Source organism: Parus major, chromosome 2 (assembly GCF_001522545.3).
Source record: "Parus major isolate Abel chromosome 2, Parus_major1.1, whole genome shotgun sequence".
Classification (NCBI taxonomy): Eukaryota; Metazoa; Chordata; class Aves; order Passeriformes; family Paridae; genus Parus; species Parus major.
Window position 1 is genome coordinate 44,494,362 of NC_031769.1, and position 21,710 is coordinate 44,516,071.

General features: G+C 35.3%; 1 protein-coding gene across 3 annotated transcripts in view; it reads left to right on the plus strand.

Annotated features, from left to right (window-relative positions):
* ULK4 (unc-51 like kinase 4) overlaps nucleotides 1–21,710 on the plus strand; it is a 214,821-nt gene that overhangs the window by 152,431 nt on the left and 40,680 nt on the right. For all 3 annotated transcript variants that reach the window (XM_015617381.3, XM_015617383.3, XM_015617384.3), the window contains one exon: nucleotides 6,478–6,663. In XM_015617381.3, coding sequence (XP_015472867.1) covers nucleotides 6,478–6,663 — 186 coding nt within the window. The remainder of the gene's footprint in view (nucleotides 1–6,477; nucleotides 6,664–21,710) is intronic.

Below are 21,710 nucleotides of genomic sequence, written 5' to 3' on the forward strand. Positions count from 1 at the left end.
CAGTGCCACTTCTTTACATGGATAGATAGACAGATACATACATACATACCTACATACATACATATGTATTGTTTTGTTTTGTTTTGAGTTCTGTAAAGATTCTGTGAGTGAGGGATTTTCTCTTGTTTGGATCTGTGAAAGTTACTTCAGCAAGGTTGGTTAAATTTGATTTTTCAAATATTATTTTCCCACTGCTGTATTAAACATTTCCTGTTAAGTTTGGAAGAGTTTGAGCAATGGAAGAATAATTTTAGCACTTAGGAAGCACTTGTTTAAAATGGTTTATACTCTAATCTCTTGAAATAGAAGTAGATTCTTTGTGAAGTCTAGAGCATGTCTCAAGATGTATGTGCTCCCTTCCCCTCAAAATGCCTCAGGCCTACCTAAACTGAAATTCTGTGAAGCTGCCAGTGGTTGTTCTCTGCATTCATTGGATTGTGTGGCTACATAACCCCTTATTTCTGTTTTGAGGCATTCAGTTCTTCGTGAACATTATTTTCTGGAGATAATGGAGGTCTTAAATTTTGAACTAATTATTACTTTAAAACATTGAGTTAAAATTATTTTCTCTGTTTTGCTATTTCTGCCTGTCTTAGCATATTTGTAATTTCTTATAGTCACATAGTTTCCTAGTCACGTTGTTTCCTAGTTCCTAGTGTCCTGGTTCCTAGTTTTCTAGTCACATTGAGTAATTGTTTTTCCTCATTGAAATGTATATCCCTGAAGTAGATTATTATTCCATGTCTCATTTACTTGTCTTTATTTTGCTCAAGTTCTACATGTTTTTCTCTCTCAATAATCCCTCAACAAAATCAATGTGAGTTAAATGTCAAAATGTCAAAAACTTTGAATCAATTTTCCCTTCTGTAGTTGTGATTTAGTCTGTCACTAAAGGCATAGCAAAGCAAGTTTCAGAAACCTAAATCGCATTCAGATGAAACTTCAGAGATTTAACAATGTAAAAGGAGAAATAATTACAAATAGAAATGCTGCAAATATGGAGAATTCAGTATTTAATCCCAAGATCATTATGACCATAATTGATCAACAAGAGGAAAAAAATTGAGCATTTAGTCTTCTCCCTGGCAGTTTTGTGTTTAAAAGTTAATTACACTTACCTTCATTGCATAATGTTTCTTTGCTTAACATAAATGTAATTTTAATATTATTCTGAAACCTGCAGCAACTGTAGAACATACAAAACACCTTCTAATTTTGATGTACCCATTATACTGAAAAAAAAATTACTTTAGAAATCACTTCAATGTGGATTTTGACAGTTTCAGAAACTATGCCATTAGTTATAAAAAGGAATTTGGTTTTGTGTAGGTCCTAGATTCAGTTCCTAGGTGTAGATCTTCCAGTCTTTTCTGGAGCCTACTAGACTGCCAGGAGAGAACTTTTCTTGACTTCTGGTGGGAGGCTTCCTCATTATAATATTATTGGGAAAATTTGCACTTGATTACTGTGCTCCGTATGTTACTGTTGAAAGTCCAGTTAGTCATGTCCAAACGTGAAGAGGACAAATATGAAGCCTCAGTGCACATGGATGAATGGGATGGTCTTTTCTAGGCATCTTTTGTCTCTATGTTGCACCATCTTTAAGGCTGTGCCCAGACTTCGTTTTCAGAGTACATGAAGTTATTTGCAAATGAATAATGAAAATGACTGCAGAAGAATGATAACTGTAGAATTTTATTTCACATTTCTTTCTCTAGGAATACAGACTGCTCTGTGGTCAGAGTGGAGAGACATATGTTTATATCCTATATTTCAAGTATTATACAGAGCTATCCTAAAAGCCAAAAATCTCCAAACAAACACACCAGAGGAAAGAAGAAAATGTTGTTACATGCACAGAATTTTAGAATGGGGATTTAGTTTCTCAGCAATTATCCTAGATTAAAATAAAGTGAATATATATTTTTTCCCTTAGGTAGGAGAATGGCCTTAAGTAAAAATATAATATTTTATTTTTTAATTTAAAAGTGTGCATATTTACTAATAAGAATAGCATAGTAAAGCTAGCAGATTAATAGTGGTGATTTGCTTTTACATTTTGTACATTTTCAAAATCATCTTCCCTATAGATCCCCGTGGTGTTTCCTTTACATGATGTTCTGTAATCACATTAGTGATCTAATGAATATCTTTTACCATAATAAACTCTCTATGTGTATAACCTCATTAATGCACCAAAATAGTGTCCCCTCCGGGTAATCCAGGCAGTTTCATTGTAGCTCTAAAATTAGATGCTGAAACAATTCCAACGGTGTGAAAACTGCCACTTCAGCTCAAATGATCACACGTTTCTTGCAGTGGTTTGCAATTCATGAACACGCTGCAACTCAGTCTAAAATGATGGAAATTTTGCGAACAGACTGCAGAAATGTAGATGTGCAACAACAAGGAACTTCCTGCTCTTCACCACATTAACTCTAAAACACACAGAGCAGGTTCTATCTAGAAAGGAAAAGAAAATAGAATTTTGTGTTATAAACTTGTTTACAGGAAGTTATAACATGGCCATAAAAATTAAGCGAAGAGTAATACATTGCTTTCATTGCACAGAAGTTTTGTCATGAGGTATTGTTTTAAAATAAGTGAAAAATAAATCTACAGTTTTCAGTTAGAGAATGACAGAATTTATGACCTTAGCTCTTTGGTAATTTATTTTAAGGTGCTTAGTTGTCTTCAAGCTATGCACTGGCCAAGAACATTAACAGCTGCATGGAGAAGTACTGCTAACTTTTCTACCTTGCTGAAGGGCTGAGTCCATAATCATCTCTAAGACTGATAAAGGAAAAGGAAACTTCATGTAATTATGAAATATTAAGGGGCAGATACTCTTTCAAAGTGTTAGAATTAGTTTGTTCATGGGTTTCTACTCTCCTGAAAGAACAAAAACTACAAATACATTTCAAGCAAATGTACTTCATACCAAATTGAATTGTTCTGATTAGTAAAATAATCAGAATGCTGTTCTATCTAATTAAGAGATGAACCATCCATCTATATTCATTGTTGAAAAACATGATTATGTTTTTCCTGTGTTTATTAAACATGCGATATTATTTACATGAAAGCTGAATTTTCATTCTTGGTTTTCAGTATTTACAGATATTTATTATATTTTCAGCCATTGATTTTGTTTTATACAGCTAATGTTTTTGAGATCCCCTACTCTTTATAACCAGTACTAACACTGACTGGCAGCCAGTGCTAAATTTCAGGTTACCAGCTTACAACTTTTGACATCTAAATCACTACTTGTCAGAAGTGAAATGGCAAAATGGTGAGAGTTACAGAGAAAAATGCTGATGTGGACATACTTAAATAGGAACATTGCTGGGAGTTCTTCTTCTATCTTAATTATTAATGACTTAGACTGTAGGCCAATGATTCTTATTCCCTTCAGAGTAAACATGGCCTTTCCTATTCCAAGCTTGTTTTTCTCTTCATATGAGACCTGTCCTGCTGTTGTTTTGCCTGAGTTTTCCCAGGGTAACAGCAACTTGCTCCCCAATGTCTATTTAACACTGAAGCTCAAAGGGACTCTGGGGAAGAAGAGCCCGAAGTACAAAAGGGAATGAAAAGACTTCATTGACATTGGTGATTGAGTAATGTGTTGTCATAACCGGCAGATATTGGGAACTTGGGAATGATATTTGGAACATGGTCACTGAAAGCCTGTGAGGAACAAGACTATATATGATGCCAAGACAGACTGGATAGAAAGTTTCCTTTCACTAGATTGAAAGGGTTTTTCTTTCTCTTGTTGGGAAACAAACAACAAAGATAAAAGGTTGGTCATGCCAGGAGGAGAATCAAGGCCCAAGCAAAGCCACTGGCCCAAGTGGCTCCTCATCACCTGGGGCAAAGTGTTCCACTGCCTCACTAACTGGTGTTCCTGCTGTAATCAGCCTCCCTTGGGTATAACACTAACCAGCTGGACTTGCTTAGTTGCTTCCTTGACAGTCATGGTGCTGGGAGGAACCGCTGAGGTTTGTGGTACTCTATGGATTTCTTCACACACATTTGTTGTAGGTGCAGTTGTCTATGGAGATTGACACCTTTCCACTCCTCTGATATTCAGTGAATATCTTGGAAAAAAGACCTTGGGATCAGTCTCACTTCCAAGTGTGACTGTTGTGATACTGACTAAACATGGGATTTTTGTGCCTGTGGAGCCCTAGGGAATTAGCCCTCCACTGCAATACCCAGGCAAGGATATATCTGACCAAAATTTCCACTTGATTTTTCATTTATTACCTTTGTTTAGCCAACAAACATCTGAAAATTGAATATAATCCTTGTACTGTGATCTTCTTCAGAGGGTGATTGATGTAGCTGCCTACACTGATCTAGTAACAAATTAACTTGGAATGCTGCTTTTATAAGGTGTGAGAGATACACATTAAAGTAGTTGTCCTTCCTTTCTCTAATCACATTTTATTTCAATGAAGGAAATAAAAGTTGTCTCAAAGCCCCAAGTGAAATCAGCAGATTTTTTTTTCAATTTGTTAAGGATTAAAGATATAAATGGAAATATAAAGCTTGTTACTATTTTAGCTTTTCCTGCTTTTTAGCTTTGCTAATTGCATTGATGATATTATTAGAGATGTCTGGATGATGGAAAGGAAATAATCAAGTAAGTGGCATTAGATTGGAAATGAAGAAAAAGCGTATAGCAAAACTGAGGAAGAAATAGCTGTTGTGGACCTGTCACTTGCATTGTATTAGGTCAAATAGAATGTGATATGTCTTGGGGCTATATATTCAGAGATTACATCTCTGTTCAGTCTGTTTTAAACAGCAGCTCTATGAAGCTAGTAGAAAACAGGATTGTATTTGCATGCAGATCCCTTGGGAATTGCTGCTTGAATATTTGATAAATGTATGTCTGATGATGTGCTCAGATTGCTTTAAAGTAACTGTATGGGTTTTCCTCAAAATGAAAAATATTAGGAATTCCATACTGCAGATTAAATAAGTAATCATTATTGAAATGATTTGGCATATTGCATAAATGGTTGGACAAATTATAGAATTATTTTCCTTTTATTTTCTGTGAGGATAATCTCTTTAGATACTGTACTTCCATCTGGCTTCTTTGGTGTAAATAATACTTTTGGAATGAAAAAAATGAATGGGCATGATGGGGTGTTTTTACACTTCTATACCTAATTGGTTAAGGCTACCACTGACATTTTGTTCAGGACATAGATTATAAAGTGAGGAAAAAACTATTGCAATGATTTAGTCGAGGGTTATATATAGACAGGATTTTCCTAAACTAATTCCTCATTAGAGTGAATGGTTTTGTTATTTTTTTTTTTAAAAATTATTTTTGTGATATTTGAATTGCCTTTGATGGAGAATGTGTCTCAGTTCTAAGAAAGTTGTTTCAGCAGTTAATCTTTCTTATTAAAGAGAGAAAGAAAAAAAGGAAATCAAAGTCTTATCTTTCTTCAAATTGGAATTGCTTTGTCTAAATTTTTGAGCTATCCCATCTTATCAGTCCTTTTTCAGGTAAAGGAATTAACCTATCCTCGGGCTGCTTTTTCCCAGATCTGACTGAGAGGATATGATCAAGTCCACTTTAACCCTCCCTCTGATATGCTGTAGACACTGAATTCCTTCAGTCCTTGGCTATTACGTTTTCCAATCTGTTGTCCTCTGTTCCCAAGAAACCGCTACGATTTTTTTTCACTTGCATTTGTAAACTCTCTGTGCTGACGCTAGGCATTGTGTTCCCGTTGTCATTCCAAAATGTCATTGTCAGTGCCAAATACAGGCCTAATATAATATCTCTACTTGTTATTTCCAGGTTGTACTTTCAGGAAATATATAACTCATTTTGATAGTGATGTCATATTATCAGAAGCTCATTTAAAGACGATCTCTAGTCACATCCCTAAATCTTTTTTGTAATTTTGCTTCCCAGGAAAGAATTTTCCATCCTATTGCTAGGATCTTCAAAGGAGTGCAGGAAAGTTAGAATTCAGGAAAATACTTAAAATCTTCAGAATGTGACTGTTTAAAATCCATTAAATAACTGTATAGCCTGTGCTCTACCTCAGGATGCTTGATTTAGTAATAATTCAATGAAATTTTATAGTGTGCATGATGTAGAAGATTAGACATCATGGCTATAATGATGCTTTCTCCTATTACCGCTTCTGTTTAAAGTGGAATAAAATAACATAGTTGGGAGCAACATTTCTGGTGCCGTTAGGATGTCTGACAGAATCAGAGTGTAGATATTGTTATATTGCTGCTTAAAAGTAGATATATTTTAATTATATTTCCATCACTTTGTTAAGCTTATTTTAGTGGAATTTTGAGTCAATCAGCTAAAAATAATTCTTTCCAGTTGCAATGCAAATATTAATACTCTTCCAAATCCCCAGAGAAATGCAACTTTTCTGAAACTGGAATTTAATTTTTGTTTTTTAATTTTTCATTCATTTTTAGCTTCCCAATGAAGATACTGAAATATTTTTGAATGCCTCACAGTGCTTATTATTGCTGGTTCAGCTGTATGGAGGGAGCAATCAGGAGAGTATGTCTCCAGAAAATATGGACAGCTTTGCTGAAGTCCTGAAGTCCAAAAAAGATCCACGAGAACTTAAGCTTTTGTTGAAAATTGTAAAGAGACTGGTGAGTTGACATCTAACCTTTTTCAAAGTCTTCATGTTTCTTTTATATAATTTAATAATTTTTGGCTAGTTTTTCCCCTCTTAAAGGAAAAAATATTTAAAAAAAAATTTTTAAGCAAAATATGTTAAATTGAATACCATGTCTTTAAATTCCACTTTTCTGGAGAAGATAGCTTTCTGCACTTGAAACCTCTTTCAAATATGATTGTAGGACCTTTCCTATTTCAATTGACCATTAAGCTGTTTAAATAACTCACGCTATTTTTATATTTGTTTAGTATTTCAGCTTTATAAGGTATTGAAACCATTTTCTGAATGGCTTCCGGAAGAGCTAACCTTGTAGCATTAAATATGTGTTCAGACTCACAGTGGTTTATTTCACAGTGAATAAAAGGCTGTTTTATACTTGGAATAGATTTGTGCATGGGCTGTTGAGTTCTCAGACTCACAGAGCTATAGGGACCACTTGTGCCGGAGTGGCTGTAATGTGGAGAGCCAGGCAGTGAGAATCATGCAGGGGCTTATTCTGGTGATGTTATTGACATGTAGGAGGTTCACTCTGTCATGCTCCAACACAGTGGAATGACAGCAGCTTATGTCTTTCAGGTAGCTTAGGAAGGAAATCTTTTGGTATCTGTAGCATTCTCCCAGATAATACTATAGGCTTTTATCTTGAAGTGTCTTAATAAGAAGCTTTGCCTGCATTGTCAACAACCTTGTGTTGTTTGAGTGTTTTATCCTTCACTCTCCAAAAGCAGGAGCTTTCAGGTAAGAGGGTAACTGCCCCAGTGTAAGAGGCAGGAGAGCCTTCCATTTTGCAAGTGCAATGTTGACTACTAGAGTAAGACCATAATCCATGGCAGCAGGAATTAAAAGGAAGCAACTCCCTTGTAGAGATTTCAGAGATCTTGTCCTCTTTCTCCTGCCTACTGTACTTATATCACAGGAGAGTAAACACCATTCCCTTCTCTCCTGTTTTGCCCAACCCTATCTTTCTCTGAAAGAAGCATGAATATATAAAGTTGATATGATATTTAAAATTCTAAAGATACTTACTATTAATTTTAGCTTGTGCCTCTGCTTCTCTTTCTGAATAATTGTTGTGATGCATAGAACTGGCTTTTGCTTTTTTCCAAAAGCAATATGAGTGAAAAGGCAACAAAGTATGAGGGAAGGAAAGAGAAATGAGGCTGCAATTATACATATCTAGATTATTTCCTTTTAGCATAGCTACAGTCTTGTTTATTTGTCTCCATTTTGAGGCCTAGTGTTCAACAGTTGACCTAGTGTGCAGGATACTTAACACAGAAAGTTCTATTGACTATTTTAAGAGAACAAAGCTATGCTGTCACCTTTTGAACCTTGCAAGTTCCTGTACTTTAAGTTCCAGCACTCCTTTGTATACCTGGTACTTGTTATTTATAACATCAGGCATAGATTTTTCTGTAATTATTGTAATGAGATCATACAATTTCTTTTGAAAACAGGGTTCATAGATAATTTGACAGATTATTTAATAAATCATATGTTATTTCTCTAAACCTTAAAAAAGTCCTGTTCAGAGGAGATTATTATCTTGTCAAAATTGTCATAATCACAAAAGACATTGAAATATAATCATGTAATATCTATTTAAGAAGGATTCAGCCCACATCAGCTGAATTTTAAAGCCTAGGGCACTATTTTTCATTTTAATATCTGAGCAATATTTTAATAGCGGGATCAGTACATGCACCAGTTTTTATTGTTGCCAATCAGTGCTTATACAGAGCAACTTTTCAATTTGTGGTTGCACTGCTGGTACAGGCACAGGTATTGCTTATTTTAGACAGGAATATACAAAAAGAGCTCCATGTGGTTATGCTACAGATGCCTTTGTAGCATGTATTGCTGGAAATATAGAAGGCAATAGCAGTGTGACTACTTAACCTTTATCCAAATGTTTTACATGACTGCAGTGAGACAGTGGAGGCAGATATATCAATTTCAGAGTCTTGGGTTTAAGGCATATCAGAGCACTTGTTGATGTACAAGATGTCCTTACCTTGATGAAATGGAATCTGGCATCTATATGTTGTTATAATTTAATGATTAAACCACCGTATTTTATTTCCAGTGGGTGGAAGGTTTTTTGAAAAAAGTTGGAGATTTGAGTTTGTAGTGTTGTTTTGTTCAGGTTTTTAATGATCATTGTCAAATTTGACCAGGAAATTGACTGCAGGGCAGTATAAACTTCTTGCAGCACTTTTGTCACTAATTGTTTTCCTACAGTTTTGTTGCATGCATTTCTTAAACAGAAATAAAGATATAGGCCAGACTTTGTACAGACTTAATACCGAAATCACTATGAGCATACCCTTTTATAAGATTTATTTTACTGTAAAAAGGAATCATTAGCAGAGAAAATATGCTTTGGGTTAACTTCTGTAACTGTGTAAGTAAAGATCAACTAAAAGCTTTAAAGAGGCAACATTGACTGTCTTCTTTCTGCTTTCTTTATAACTACCTCTTAGCTTTCAAAGCTTTGAGCTCTGTCAAGCACAGGTTAACCTGCTTTCTTACAAGAATGTTCTCTCACTGCCACTGATACAATGAACAGAAATTGAATAAAATTATTTAATTGAGGAACAGGGTTTGGAGGGTTTTTTTCCTTCAGCCTTTGCACTAACTCTCTTGTTCTGATTGCTTCATCTTGGGTTAGACAATGCTGCTATTCAGATATACTTCATCTTTTTAGAAGCATTTTTTTAACTGATTGATGACATCAGAAGAGTGATCTCTTGCTTTTTTAGTTCTGGAAACCTCTCCTGCCACTTATCACGGAAATCACTATCTCATTGTTCCATCTTTTCTGTGAAGACATAGTGCATCTTATTATGAGTCCAGTAAATTACCTAGATCAAAATATATATTTTTTTATGAAGCAGGAGAATTTTTCATTTGGGAAGGAAGTAATTGAGGTTTGCTTGCTTTATTGAAAAGTTTTTAATTTCTTTTTTCTACCAGAGGAAAAAAATCTCTCTGCCATCCCAATTTATCATCTAGTATGTAATGTAAAGGCATTTTTTATAGAGCTAGCCAATATCTTTCTACTGGACACATAATCACTGTGGGATTACAGCTCGGTACTCACAAATAAATTATTTCAGCTTTCAGAACAAGAGAACACTCTTTTTTACTTCCACATAGTAATAAGGAAAAATCCCTCAGAGAAAAATGAGTAAATATTAGGCTTTCTGCATGACAGTGAAGAGGGAACTTTTGTTCCATGACTTTTCCCATATATACTATTCAGAAAGAATATTGAGTTCTACCTAAATTACACCTTTTTCTCCTGATTGTCTTTCTAGAATCTCATTTTCACTAATTTGGGTTTCTTAAATGTAAAAGGATTTTAATTTTTTTTTTTGTGAGCAGCTAAAACATTCAGGATGTCATGTACATGTCCTATACCCCATGAGAATATGTATAAGGATTTCTTAAATCATTTTAGGCTGTGTAGTAAAGACATTAAGGATAGAATGATATTATATGAACTGTGGCAAAAATCCATAATATTCATAAACTTCATTGTAGGACTATTGAACTCGGATTTGATTTCCCAGCTATTTTGAGCCATAGCAAGAGCAGCACTATGTACCTGCAGGCATTTGTACTACCCTTTTTCAAATGTACCAAAACCTGGGGAACCACTGATCACTATGTCTAAGTTGTCATTCAAATTATGGGGTTCTTAAGTGTTTCTGTCAAGTAGATTAGCAATGATATCATCCTCAGTTTTTGCTGCATTTGTTCTCTTGAATAGACAGCTCAGTGTTTGTACATAAAAATATATGTGTTTATTTTTACTGCAATTACTGCAGATTAGATCCTTGTTATATTAATCCCTGATCATGCATTATGAAGACATTTGGAGCTTGGAGAGATACACAGTCCAAGTACACAAATGTTTAATTTAGAGTAGCAGTTCTGCAATCCCTCAGTAAGCTGAACTTCTTGGTGGAGGTTTGCTCCTCAGTAGATATGTTCCCACTAGTATATCTATAGGGAACTTCCCTCAAAGAAGGTAAAGCAAAATCCCAAGAGTTTCTCAGATAGCATCCCATTTGCAGCTTCAGCTCCAAGGACTCAGTGCCAGAAGGAGGTGCTTATGCAGCAATTCCCAGAGGTGTCTGTTTTCCCATGGTCTTAAAAGGCTGTGGAAACCTGTTGGCATATCTCCTGCTGAGGGAACGCAGCACTCAAATAATCTCAAATTAGCTGGAGAAAACTTTTTATGCATCTTATTCCTGATCTGAGTCTTTTAAGTGGCCTGTAATTAATTTCATTAGTTGCTAAACTAATCCATAATATTACATTGTTCTAAGGAATAATTTTACGACAGCTATGTTTGTTAGACCATGAAGACAATACTCACTTGTGGGTTGCTGACATGCATAGGTATATTCACTATAAACACACAGGTTTTCTTGAAATTGTACATAATTTTTAAATCCAGGTGACTCTTACAGGAACAATTTCTGTCCTTCATTAGTGTTAATCTCTTATTTTCAAGTTATTACCAAACCTGCATCCGTTCTTTATAGACCATCTTTTGTTGGCTTCAGTCTGCAAGGGTAATATCCTTAAGACACTACCTTTGTGTATATGTTAAAAGGGAGCATTTAATTAGATACAAACAATGCAGATCCTCCCAAATAATGAAGAGACTAATCAGCATTATGCAGGTCATAACAAGATGTGTTGCTCAAAATCCTTTGAAATTAATACATGGGAAGGAAAATACACCTTCACCCTTCCTGCTGTGTGACAAAGCTCTGTCTTTTTGCACATTCAGGCAGGGGTGTTTTTTTAATAGTTCCAATGCAATAGGAAAGAATGTCCAGAGATGAGAGATGGGGAAGCCTCCGGCTCCCACAGTGACTTGGCAGTCTTCTGCCATGGTGCTTTCAGGCTAAGCCATACCCTGACATAGGGCAGCAAGGGGAGTGGTGAGATTGTCCTGTCTCCAGGGGCAAATGATACTGTTCTCCCCTCCTCCTACACTGGGTTTTCCTCTAGTTGCAAAGTAAGCTCCCAGTATGGCTTTTTGAGTTTTCCCTATGGTTTGACCTAAGTACAGTCTAATGACACTTTTTAAATGAAAAATGTTACAATGTTCCTGATGAATATGAACAGTCTGCAGAGGTGTCTGTGAGTGAGATTGCTGGGCCAGGCCACTGCCATTGCTCAGGAAGTTTTAGATTCAATTTTACAGTAAAGGTTTAAGAAAATTTGGTTTAAATTACTCAGAAGATGAATGCAGCTAATCACAACTATTCTAATATAATTTAAACAACAGATAAACCATTATTTAAATAGAATGAGTATAACTAGTAGAATTTAAACAAATTCATTGTTTGATGGGTATAGTTCTCCTGTGGCACAGCCCCTATGCAACACTTTATTGTTTACCAGAAAGAAAATTGAACCAATATTAATTAATTTATCTGAGTAATTTGGATTTCTTTGTTATGTAAGTCTTACTGAAATTGAACTTTTTGTTCAATTTGTAATATCATATGGGCTCTACCAAATGCCCATGGAAATGAAATATTGTAGTTCTACTATTAAAACCTGATAGAAAATTATTTTTTTTTAAGCTTAGTAAAGCATTTTCAGTAGCTGGGAGGAAAACAATTAATCAGTGTGATTTTTGTGTAGTCAAAACTTAATAATATTCCAGTTTGTTGTCTTGCATTCTACAAGCAATACCAGGTCCTAAGATATGTATTATTTCATCTATAATTATATGCTTGCTATTAAGGATAACATAGCTTTTCAAAAAACACTTTTAAAAGTTCTGCATGAAAATGTTATTTGTTATAACATAACAAATGTTGTAACAAATAACAAATAACATTGTTATACATTTGTGTCTAGTAATACTTAGGATATCCAGATGTGAGAGATATGCTGAAGTTGATTTACATTTGAGATCCCATGACATTCTTTATAGTACTATACATGGTTAATTTTACCTGGCCTAACTAGATTCTGATTATTGAAATCCCAGACATAGTTTTTCACTATGGGTCTGATAAGAATTTTCATTTTTAATCTGAAACTATTAGATACCTTTTTACCTTGGAGGCATGTGCATGTTTCATCTGTGTGCCTGCCGTACGGAGTTTGTGAGGGGCTTACTTCAGGCTCACTAATACTTTGAGAAACTCAGAGTGTTTTCAGGGTGCTGAGAAGTAGGACAATATGCTAGCAGTGTCCTTGTCTTTTTGTTTGACATTTGCATTCTATGCTTTCTGCTGGAGAAGAGGGAAGAATAGTTTGATACTTAGATTTACACATTTGGTTAGAGCACTGATAGAATTTTAATAGGCCTTTTCCATTTCTGATGGCCTTCCTTTTAATTTAGCTTTTTGATTTTTTATAATAATCTTATTTTGGTTGGCCAGAATTCTTAAGCACAGCATTCTAAAGTTAAATACTGATGGGGTTTGTTCTAGTGTTTATCTTTCTGTCTTAAGAAATGAAACAGGATGGGTATCTATGATTAAGTCTCAGTGACTGATGTAGTCCCTGCAATTCTTATCTTCTTCCATCTTGTCACTTTGGGTCCTGTCCAGAAGCTCTGTAGCTGATACCAGATTGGAGAAAACTTTGCTATTTTGCACTAGATGGTACAGGAATGCTCTGCTTTTTTTTTGTGTTTGTTTCTTTTGTGGGTTTTTTTGTTTTGTTTTGTTTTGTTTTGTTTTTTTTGGTTTTTTGGTTTGTTTTCTTCTTCTCATAGAAAAAGGAATATTTAAATCTTGATAAGATTGTCCAGGATTATGGAATCACTTATTTCTGCCTACATCAGAATCCTGTTCTGCTGTAGTACATCTCTGACTACATTTGCTGCATCAAATGAGATGTAGGATAATATCAGTTCTGTGGCTGAGAAGGCTGGGATGGTGAATGGTAGAGCTACTAATTCACTTTATGTGATATGGTCTATATCCCTGTGTATCTATAACTACAACCACAGTATTTTGTATGTGTCTTGGGATATTTTTCAAAGCATCAAGAAACTTTTAGCAGCTGTGAGAATCAAAATTTTATTTTAATTGGATCTAAGGTGAGATGTTAGTTTTTGTTTTGGTTTTTGTTTTTTGTTTTTTGTTTTTTTTTTACTGCAGTTTATTGGAGCCACAAAGCCTGTTGTATCAAAAGTACTAGACTTCGTGGAACCTGTGCTAAAATCATGGTCCTCAGATAACATTTTGTTTAAGAGAATCTATCAACACCAATCAAATAGGACTGAATTATTAAAATATTCTCTGAGCTTGAATTTTAATACCAAGTTGCACAGATTTCCATGTTCTGTAGCATTAATGGGAGCATATGACCTTTAGGTACTGCTTTCATGATTATTATAACTGAATTTCAGTAGTCTGTCGACCAGGACCTCATTGTGATTAGCTCAACCCAAGCATAGTAAAAAATAATTTCTTGCTCCAGAGAACAGTCCAACTTCTCTCCTGTATTCAGAATAGGATCAAGGAATGGCCTGAAAGTGACTCTCCCGAACAGGAAATATTTTGACTCAAAATTACCATCCTGGGTAAAACAGATAATTGAGCAGGGATAGTTCTGTGCAAGCAGGTATGAATGTTTGACTAGTTGATTACCAATATAAAATAATCTTAATTTTATTAAAAATTTAAATTGTTATGGTCACAGGAGTATTTTAAAATCCTTAGTCTTTATGTGAAGTTGTTTCCAGAAACTAAAAGAGCTTCTGAAGATCTTGGTTGCCAGTGCTGAAGATGAGATACAGTTACATGTAAAATGGTTTAGTGTTACTTTTTGCAAACTTTTATTGCAAACCTTTCAGCAAGATCTCCCTTTTCCATTACATCCATTCTCTTTCTCAATCTTCTTGCCGACGTGTTTACTAAAGGTGAAACAGTCTGTTACATTTCATTGTGTCAGAAAATTTTAACTACAATGTACCAGGATGAAATCTAAAGTAGGAATTAGATTCCCTACTGAGGAGGAGTGCTCCTTCCTTTGACATCTAAGTCACCTAGTAGTGGACAATCAGAGTAAAAGGTCTTGACATAACCTCTTTGTTAATCCTCATTGCCCCCTTATTTTCCTTGTCAATGTTTCTTTCTATTGAAACATTAAAACTATGGAAAATCTATTGAAATCTATTGTTTTTTAACTTCTGCACTTTAACAAGACACTGAGTAAACATTAGCTGTGCTTCAGTTGTCTGTATCCTTGCTCTCTTCATCTTATAAGACTGGAGCATTGCTGAAAAGCTGGTGTTTTCCAAAAACTTGCCATGAGCAAATTTGCAGGTGATACAGAGCTTGATTTTAAAAACAGTGTGTGGATGCAGATAAATGGGGAATATAGTTGGAGTGCTTTTATTGGAGAGGAGACAGTCCTTGGCCATCAGGCTGTGAAGATGGGGGACTCTGAGGAATGCAAATTAGGCAAAGGAAACAAAAAGCCTGACAGGGAATTTCAGATATAGGTTGTCTGTCTGATGGAAACTGAGTAAAAATATAGAAGTGCCACAAAGGTATGCTGGTTGTGGCAATGACACCAAGCAATATGACCATTTAGAGCAAAATGGTGGCACTGTTTAAGAAAGATCAAAGAGGAAAATTACTTTTTAGAAGTGTCAGTCAAAAGCTAAGTACAGTGGAAGAAAGCAAAATACTTTTTTTTTTTTTTTTCCTGGGTATCTCATGCAACTAATGGCTGGTTAATGCATTTATTAACAAGTACCTACTTCTAAGGTTCCCCAACAGAAAGCCCATGCTCACAGGCTAATCCCTGACAATGATAATTGTATCTGCACTTTATGAACATGGTGCTCCACAATTTCAGATAACTGTGGTCTGTGTAAGTATTTTGAAACAAGGTTATGTTTAAAAATAGTGTCTGTGTACACTGAGGTTAGGTTTTCAGTAGATTTGTACAGCAGCTGACCCCCCTCTCCAAGTTCAAAGTGTTTCAATCCAGCATCTTCAGTGATGTAACATCAACACTTTAAATTATGAAGACTCTACTAGTTAAACATTTATAAAGTTCCCAGTGCCATCATTTCTTTAAACTATTAAAATGCTGTTTTTATATGAACAGCATTATAAATTTATAACAAACATAATTTGTGGTGATGCAGTGTTCTATGGGTTGTGAATTACTGTCCTAAATTTCACACAGCAGATGCTTTCTCTGGGATGCAGCGCCTCGTTGATGAGTTCATATGATGCAGCATAAGGGTATCTCACTATTTGCATCCCACCTCTACTCTGCTTATAAAGCTTGCTTTTTTAGACCACTTGGGGCATTTTAAGAGTGTTGAAGTTGACATACAATTCTCAGTCTTGTCAAAAGCTTATGATTACCTAAATTCTTTAATATCAGTAAAAGAGTAATTCCTCCAGAAATATGTAGTGCTCATTAGTAATGAATCAACAGATGCATGTCATTTCACATCATCCAATAGCTCCAGTGATTGAAAATAATTTTTTAAGGATTTATATTAGTGTACTTAATTGCAAAAGAACTGCTGTGGAGCATAACCCCAGTGTACATTGAAAAGGCAAAATGGTACATTCCATAGTGCATATTTTACCTCGTGGATGAAAATCTTATTTTTGTGTTGTAAATCATTGGAAATTATAATGTATAGAGTTACTGCACATTAGACTCACATCAGAAAAAGATAATTTAAAGCAAAACTTGCCCGCCTATGCTAAACAGAATGCACATATAAAAATCTGCCATGTATACAGGATGTAATGCATGTGTATGTGATATGAGGGAGACATGCTAAACAGTGGAATCTACCAGACTAATAATTTAAACAAAAAACCACATTATTTGTAATGGCAATTTACTATTGTCCCATTTCATCACTTAAAAATAGAAGAAAGAGTCAAGGGAGAATACCCTTTGCTCATTCTGACTGAGTGCTTCCTTTGTGGCTTTTCATGCAAGAGGCCAGTGTTTCCAGGGAAGTGACAGCACAGGGCTCTCTATGTGTCCTCTGGGAAGAGGTTTTCCCTGCAATGGGCTTGGGGAGATAGAAAGACAGAATTTCACAACGGAGTTTGGGCACGGTGCTGCTTGTCCTTAGTGCTGGAGCAGAAAAGCTCTGCAGAGCTTACTAGAAAAGCAGCTTTTGTCAGCTGTAAAATTTTATGTAAGAGTCGTTATTGAGTAGTAGTAGTAGTTTTATTTTCATTAGAGTCTGCACAAAGCAGGTTAGAGTTAAAATCAATGTCACGTTAATCTTTTACAATCGAATAATTCCCATGGAAATGAGTATGTTAACACAACCTCATACAGCTACTTTTCTGCAAGGTACTACCAGTATTTAAATAATTTTTAGCATATGTGATAAAACAGCAGGTGTGCATAAAGCATAAAAGGAATTGTGGTTTATAAAGATCAGGGCTCTCTTGTAATTTTAAGCCATTAGTACAGTTTAGTATTTTCAATATAAATGGGGGTGTATTCACAAAATGGCACACTATATATGTTTTCAAAGTCCATAACTCTAAGATGGCTAGGAGTAACACATGGATGGATAGTGTGCAACACATATCAGTCAGTTATGTGAGAGCTTGGCTCTGCTAATATAGCAATATTTCTTTTAGCTTGGTGAGGAAAATTCTTACTGCTGAAAAAAATTACAGGTGTCATTGAAAGACCTAAGTAATATGCCCTCAGAATTGCTGGAGTGGACTGCTGCTCTGCTGAAGAGCTTTGATGGCATCAGAGATGCTCATGCAATTTATTCATGTAATTGTAGTTCCAAGATGAACAATGTATTACATTTTGAAAGTGATGTTATTTAATCATGATTGATTTTATAGTCTCTTCTAGTGTCTATATCACCATTATATTTGATAGGATCTTTTTCTTGACATGTCTTATTCTACATTTCCACCTCGAGTTATATAGTTTTGATTCTTCACTCCATTCCTCAGTTCCAGATGCCCCTGGTTTTTTTTTCTTGAAACCTACTCTTTTTTTTTTTTTTTTTTTTTTTTTTTAATGAAGCTAAAATAAATGCATTTTGGAGACTGGAAAACATTTTTTAACAAAAATGTTAAAATGCCTTCTCGCATCTTGCATTTTGACCACTGCAGATTTCAACAAAATCTTATTTTCCCTCTTGCAGCTTCATGCTTCAGTTTTGCATAGCTATTTATGATCTCAAGAGCACATAATTGCATTAGCATACTCTTATGGGTTTGTGTGTGTGCACCTATTAGGCTTATATACTCTTCTGTAATCCTTTTAAATTTTCTCATTAAATTACTATTTATCCTGTTTTTCAGTATTTCTATCTACATAATGGCTAAAAGTTTTAAAAAGTTTAAGGATTTAAAATAGCTTAATTTTCCAAACTTAGTTACAGAGATTCCTAAGGAAATTTAATTTCCTGGAAGTACTAATTACTTACTCATGAATATCAGACCTACAAAAGATTTGGCTACCAAAGTCATTAGGTATTTTAAATCCTTGTCCTTTATGTCTCTTATAAAAGGATTGAAAAAGAGACCAAAAAGCTGATGAAGGACCAGAAATGTCATGGGATATGAATTATTTTGTTTAACAATTTTAATTATATTAAAGTTCCCTCAGTTGTACATTTCAAGACGACAAAATATAATGAAGTAGGATGCCCCGTTATGAGACTAAGTTATCTGGAAAACCTGATAGTCTTCCTAAAAACAAAACTAGAATCAGTCAGTTTTTGGGTTGTGAAGCTTGTATCTGTTTTTTTCCTCACTCTTCTTTTAACAAATTGTTTTAAATGAGAAATGAACCCAGTAATGATGTAATCAAGCTTTTGACACATGGAGTTCAAATAGCTTTGAAATGAGGTGAACCAGATTTGTCTATCCCTACTAGAAAATAAAAGCACCCAAACATCAATCTGCCAAGATTGTATTATTCAATTTTTCCCTAATATCTTGTAGAGTACTTCAAGAACTTAAAAAATTATGATACTTCTATTTGAGCCTGGATGAGAAAGTGGAATACAAATGTAATTGCTCTGACAGTGATTTAATGACCCTGGAACATCTGGGAGTAAGGCCAGGTGTAGAGAACAGTGGCAGGATGTGGATTGGAATGTGAAAGGAGCAGCATTGACTACTGCTTAACACCTGTATGTGAGAAGGAAAAATAATGATGTCTTGGAATGGGTAGAGGTGAGAAATGAAAGGAGTGATGAACACTGTCTTAATCTCTTGGCAGCACTGCAGTTCTGAATGTAATTCCCAAACAATATGGAATGCATTAGATTTTGAGACTACTGAATTTTAGTGTGATAAGAATCTCATGTCCTGCTCTGTACAGCCTGTCCCCTCTGTAGTGCTGCTTTGATCCACCTAACCTACTGGGTGTCCAGCTTGCAGTCTTTCTGTTCCAGATGAAAGGAAAAAGGGTTAGCGTTTTTGTTACTTCTCATGTAGCTTTCTTTTCTCCCCTCTGATGGACAGGGATGTATCTCCTACTCTGCTGCAAAGAAAATGGATCAGAGCTGGAGTTCTATGATATAGTGTCCAAGTGGGGAATGCACTTCAGTGAAGCAGTGTGTATTCTGAAACACTGTAGGGAATGAGAAGGGGCAACAAAACCATGATGAATTATAGCGTCATCATTGGATGAGGTGTTCTAGGAATGCTTTTCTAGTCACAATCACATTAATAGTGAGAATAGCAAGTTACTTGAACCCTGATTCAAAAGACTCAATAGCACAGTATTTAGTGGTATCATGCTAATGTCATGTGGGACACAAATGGTATAGCCCATTAGTTTGTTTTAAGGAAAGCAAAAGAAGTGTTTCTGTTCCAAACAGAAAACCAGCCAATATACATGAAACAGCTGGACAGCAGTTGGTCCTACGCTAATAGAGCAGCTGTAGGTGCAGAGGCCTCTGCACCTCCCAGTCTTCCATGAGCCCAACTGCTCTGCAAGGCTGCCAGTGCAGACGCGTTCACCCACGCAGTGAGCTCCTGCATCCAGGTTCCTCCACGCTCCAGCCAGACCTGAGGCCATACTTGCAGTACAGAAAGTATGTGTGTCTGGCCTAGAGGCCACTGCAGATGCAAGCACTGCCTTTGTGTCTCAAGCTGTGGTCTTGGTTTTGTCTGGAAAATTAAGACATGTAACTAGGAGGATCAATCTGATAAAAAAAGTGAGTTTGTATCACTTGTTCGGCTCAAAGGACTCTTTCTTCTTAATTGTTCCCTGGACAACCATTCTTTTTTGATGCTGTGTCTTAGCATTAGTCAGAGCTGAAATAATTTGTCAAACAAGTAAAAATTATTTCAGACCAAACAAATATATTTCCTAATGCCAAGTGCAGAACAAAGGCCGGGAGAGAAGGGAAACTTGTCCATACTCAGTTATATATATCTATCCAGATATAAAAAAGACCGGCCCTTAAATTCAGTGATGGTGCTTCAGTTGCACATATTGGCTTTCAGTTCATCACTACAACAAACCTGAAGAAAAATTCAGGGAAACAGGTTATATATTTCTTCCATAATTAATATATTGCTAGATATAATGTTTGAAATATTGAGGTGCTTTATGAGAGAGTTGTCACAGCTTTCATATAAAAATAGAAAAATCAAATAAAGAAAAGTATAATATTTCTGCCACTCAAATGGCTTGCAAAGCTCATTATTTTTGAGTTATTTTCCTGACATTAATCTTTTCACTAAAACTATGTGGTTGAAAATAGAGGGATAATTAGCATTTGCTCATTTATGAGAAACTGCTAGTGACAGAAGCTTATTTATTGTTGTGTACAATTAAAATATGATGTGAACACATGAGAATTTACATTAAAACAAGATTGCAGCTTGTCAGCAGTTTCCTTTGTTCAGCTGTGTGTTTATTAGGCTACAGCTGCTCACCTACTTTTATATAACTTTATAGTGATACCAACATATTCATTATTGGAGATGTCTAAACCAGTTTGATTACACAACATACAAAGCAAAAATATATCTGATATAATCTGTTAAAGAATTAGATCTGGAAGTAAGATTATATACCAACAGGAAAAAAAAACATTCTTGTTTCATCTCTTTATTGTTTTGGGTGTGTTTGGGGTTTGTTCGTTTTTTTTTTAATTTATTCCTTGCAGTAAGTGTTGTTTATACATAGCACCTAGGGTGATTTATGTAGATTATTTTGCTAGCTTATTTGAACAACTTCATGCATCTGCAAATAAACAACTTGAAACCTGTCAGAAAAAAAGCAGACACATTTTTTTCCTAATTCTGTCATTATACAAAGTGGTTTCTGCAGTATAACTGTTGGTATTAGGTTATATATTTAAGGATCTTTGGGTCTCATAGTCCCATTATTGGGAGTTTCAGCAGTAGGTTCCTTGGCATAGATAAATCATGGTGGGAGGTCACAGCAAAGGACACTTTTCCAGCTCCTGTGACTGGATGGGTGGTGTTTCAGAGCCTACAAAATGGAAAGCAAAAGTTTTGACTGTCATTAGTACCCTACTGACACACAACATCCTAAAGGAAAGCAAAGCAAGATACTTATTTCTTTCTGGCCTGGAGGAGATGTGATCAAGCATGGAGGAGCTGTTAGCAAGTCCAAATAAGAAATTTTAAAAGAAAGTTCTAGGAACCTTTCTACTCTGAAAAGTTTTGTGCTTTTGGGAGCAAAATAGGATCATCATGTCCTCAGTGTACCTAGGGGCTGACATACCAGCATTATTAACTTGTGCTACAATGGTTCATACTGTTCTCCAGTCAGAGAAAATATTGGTCCTATTAATTTCACAGTTTTCTTTTTTGTCCCTACGTGCAAGTCCAGCTACTTTATGAACTTTCTGAGAAGATCAGTATCAACTTGCTCAGCTTTCATGTTTGCTCCATGTCTTCTATAGCTGTCAATGTTATTTCTGTGTAAAGGGTTTTATTTCTCATACTTGGAACTGTGTGTAAACACAAAGTCATAGTCCGTGACTTTGACCAGAATCTTCTGGAGCAG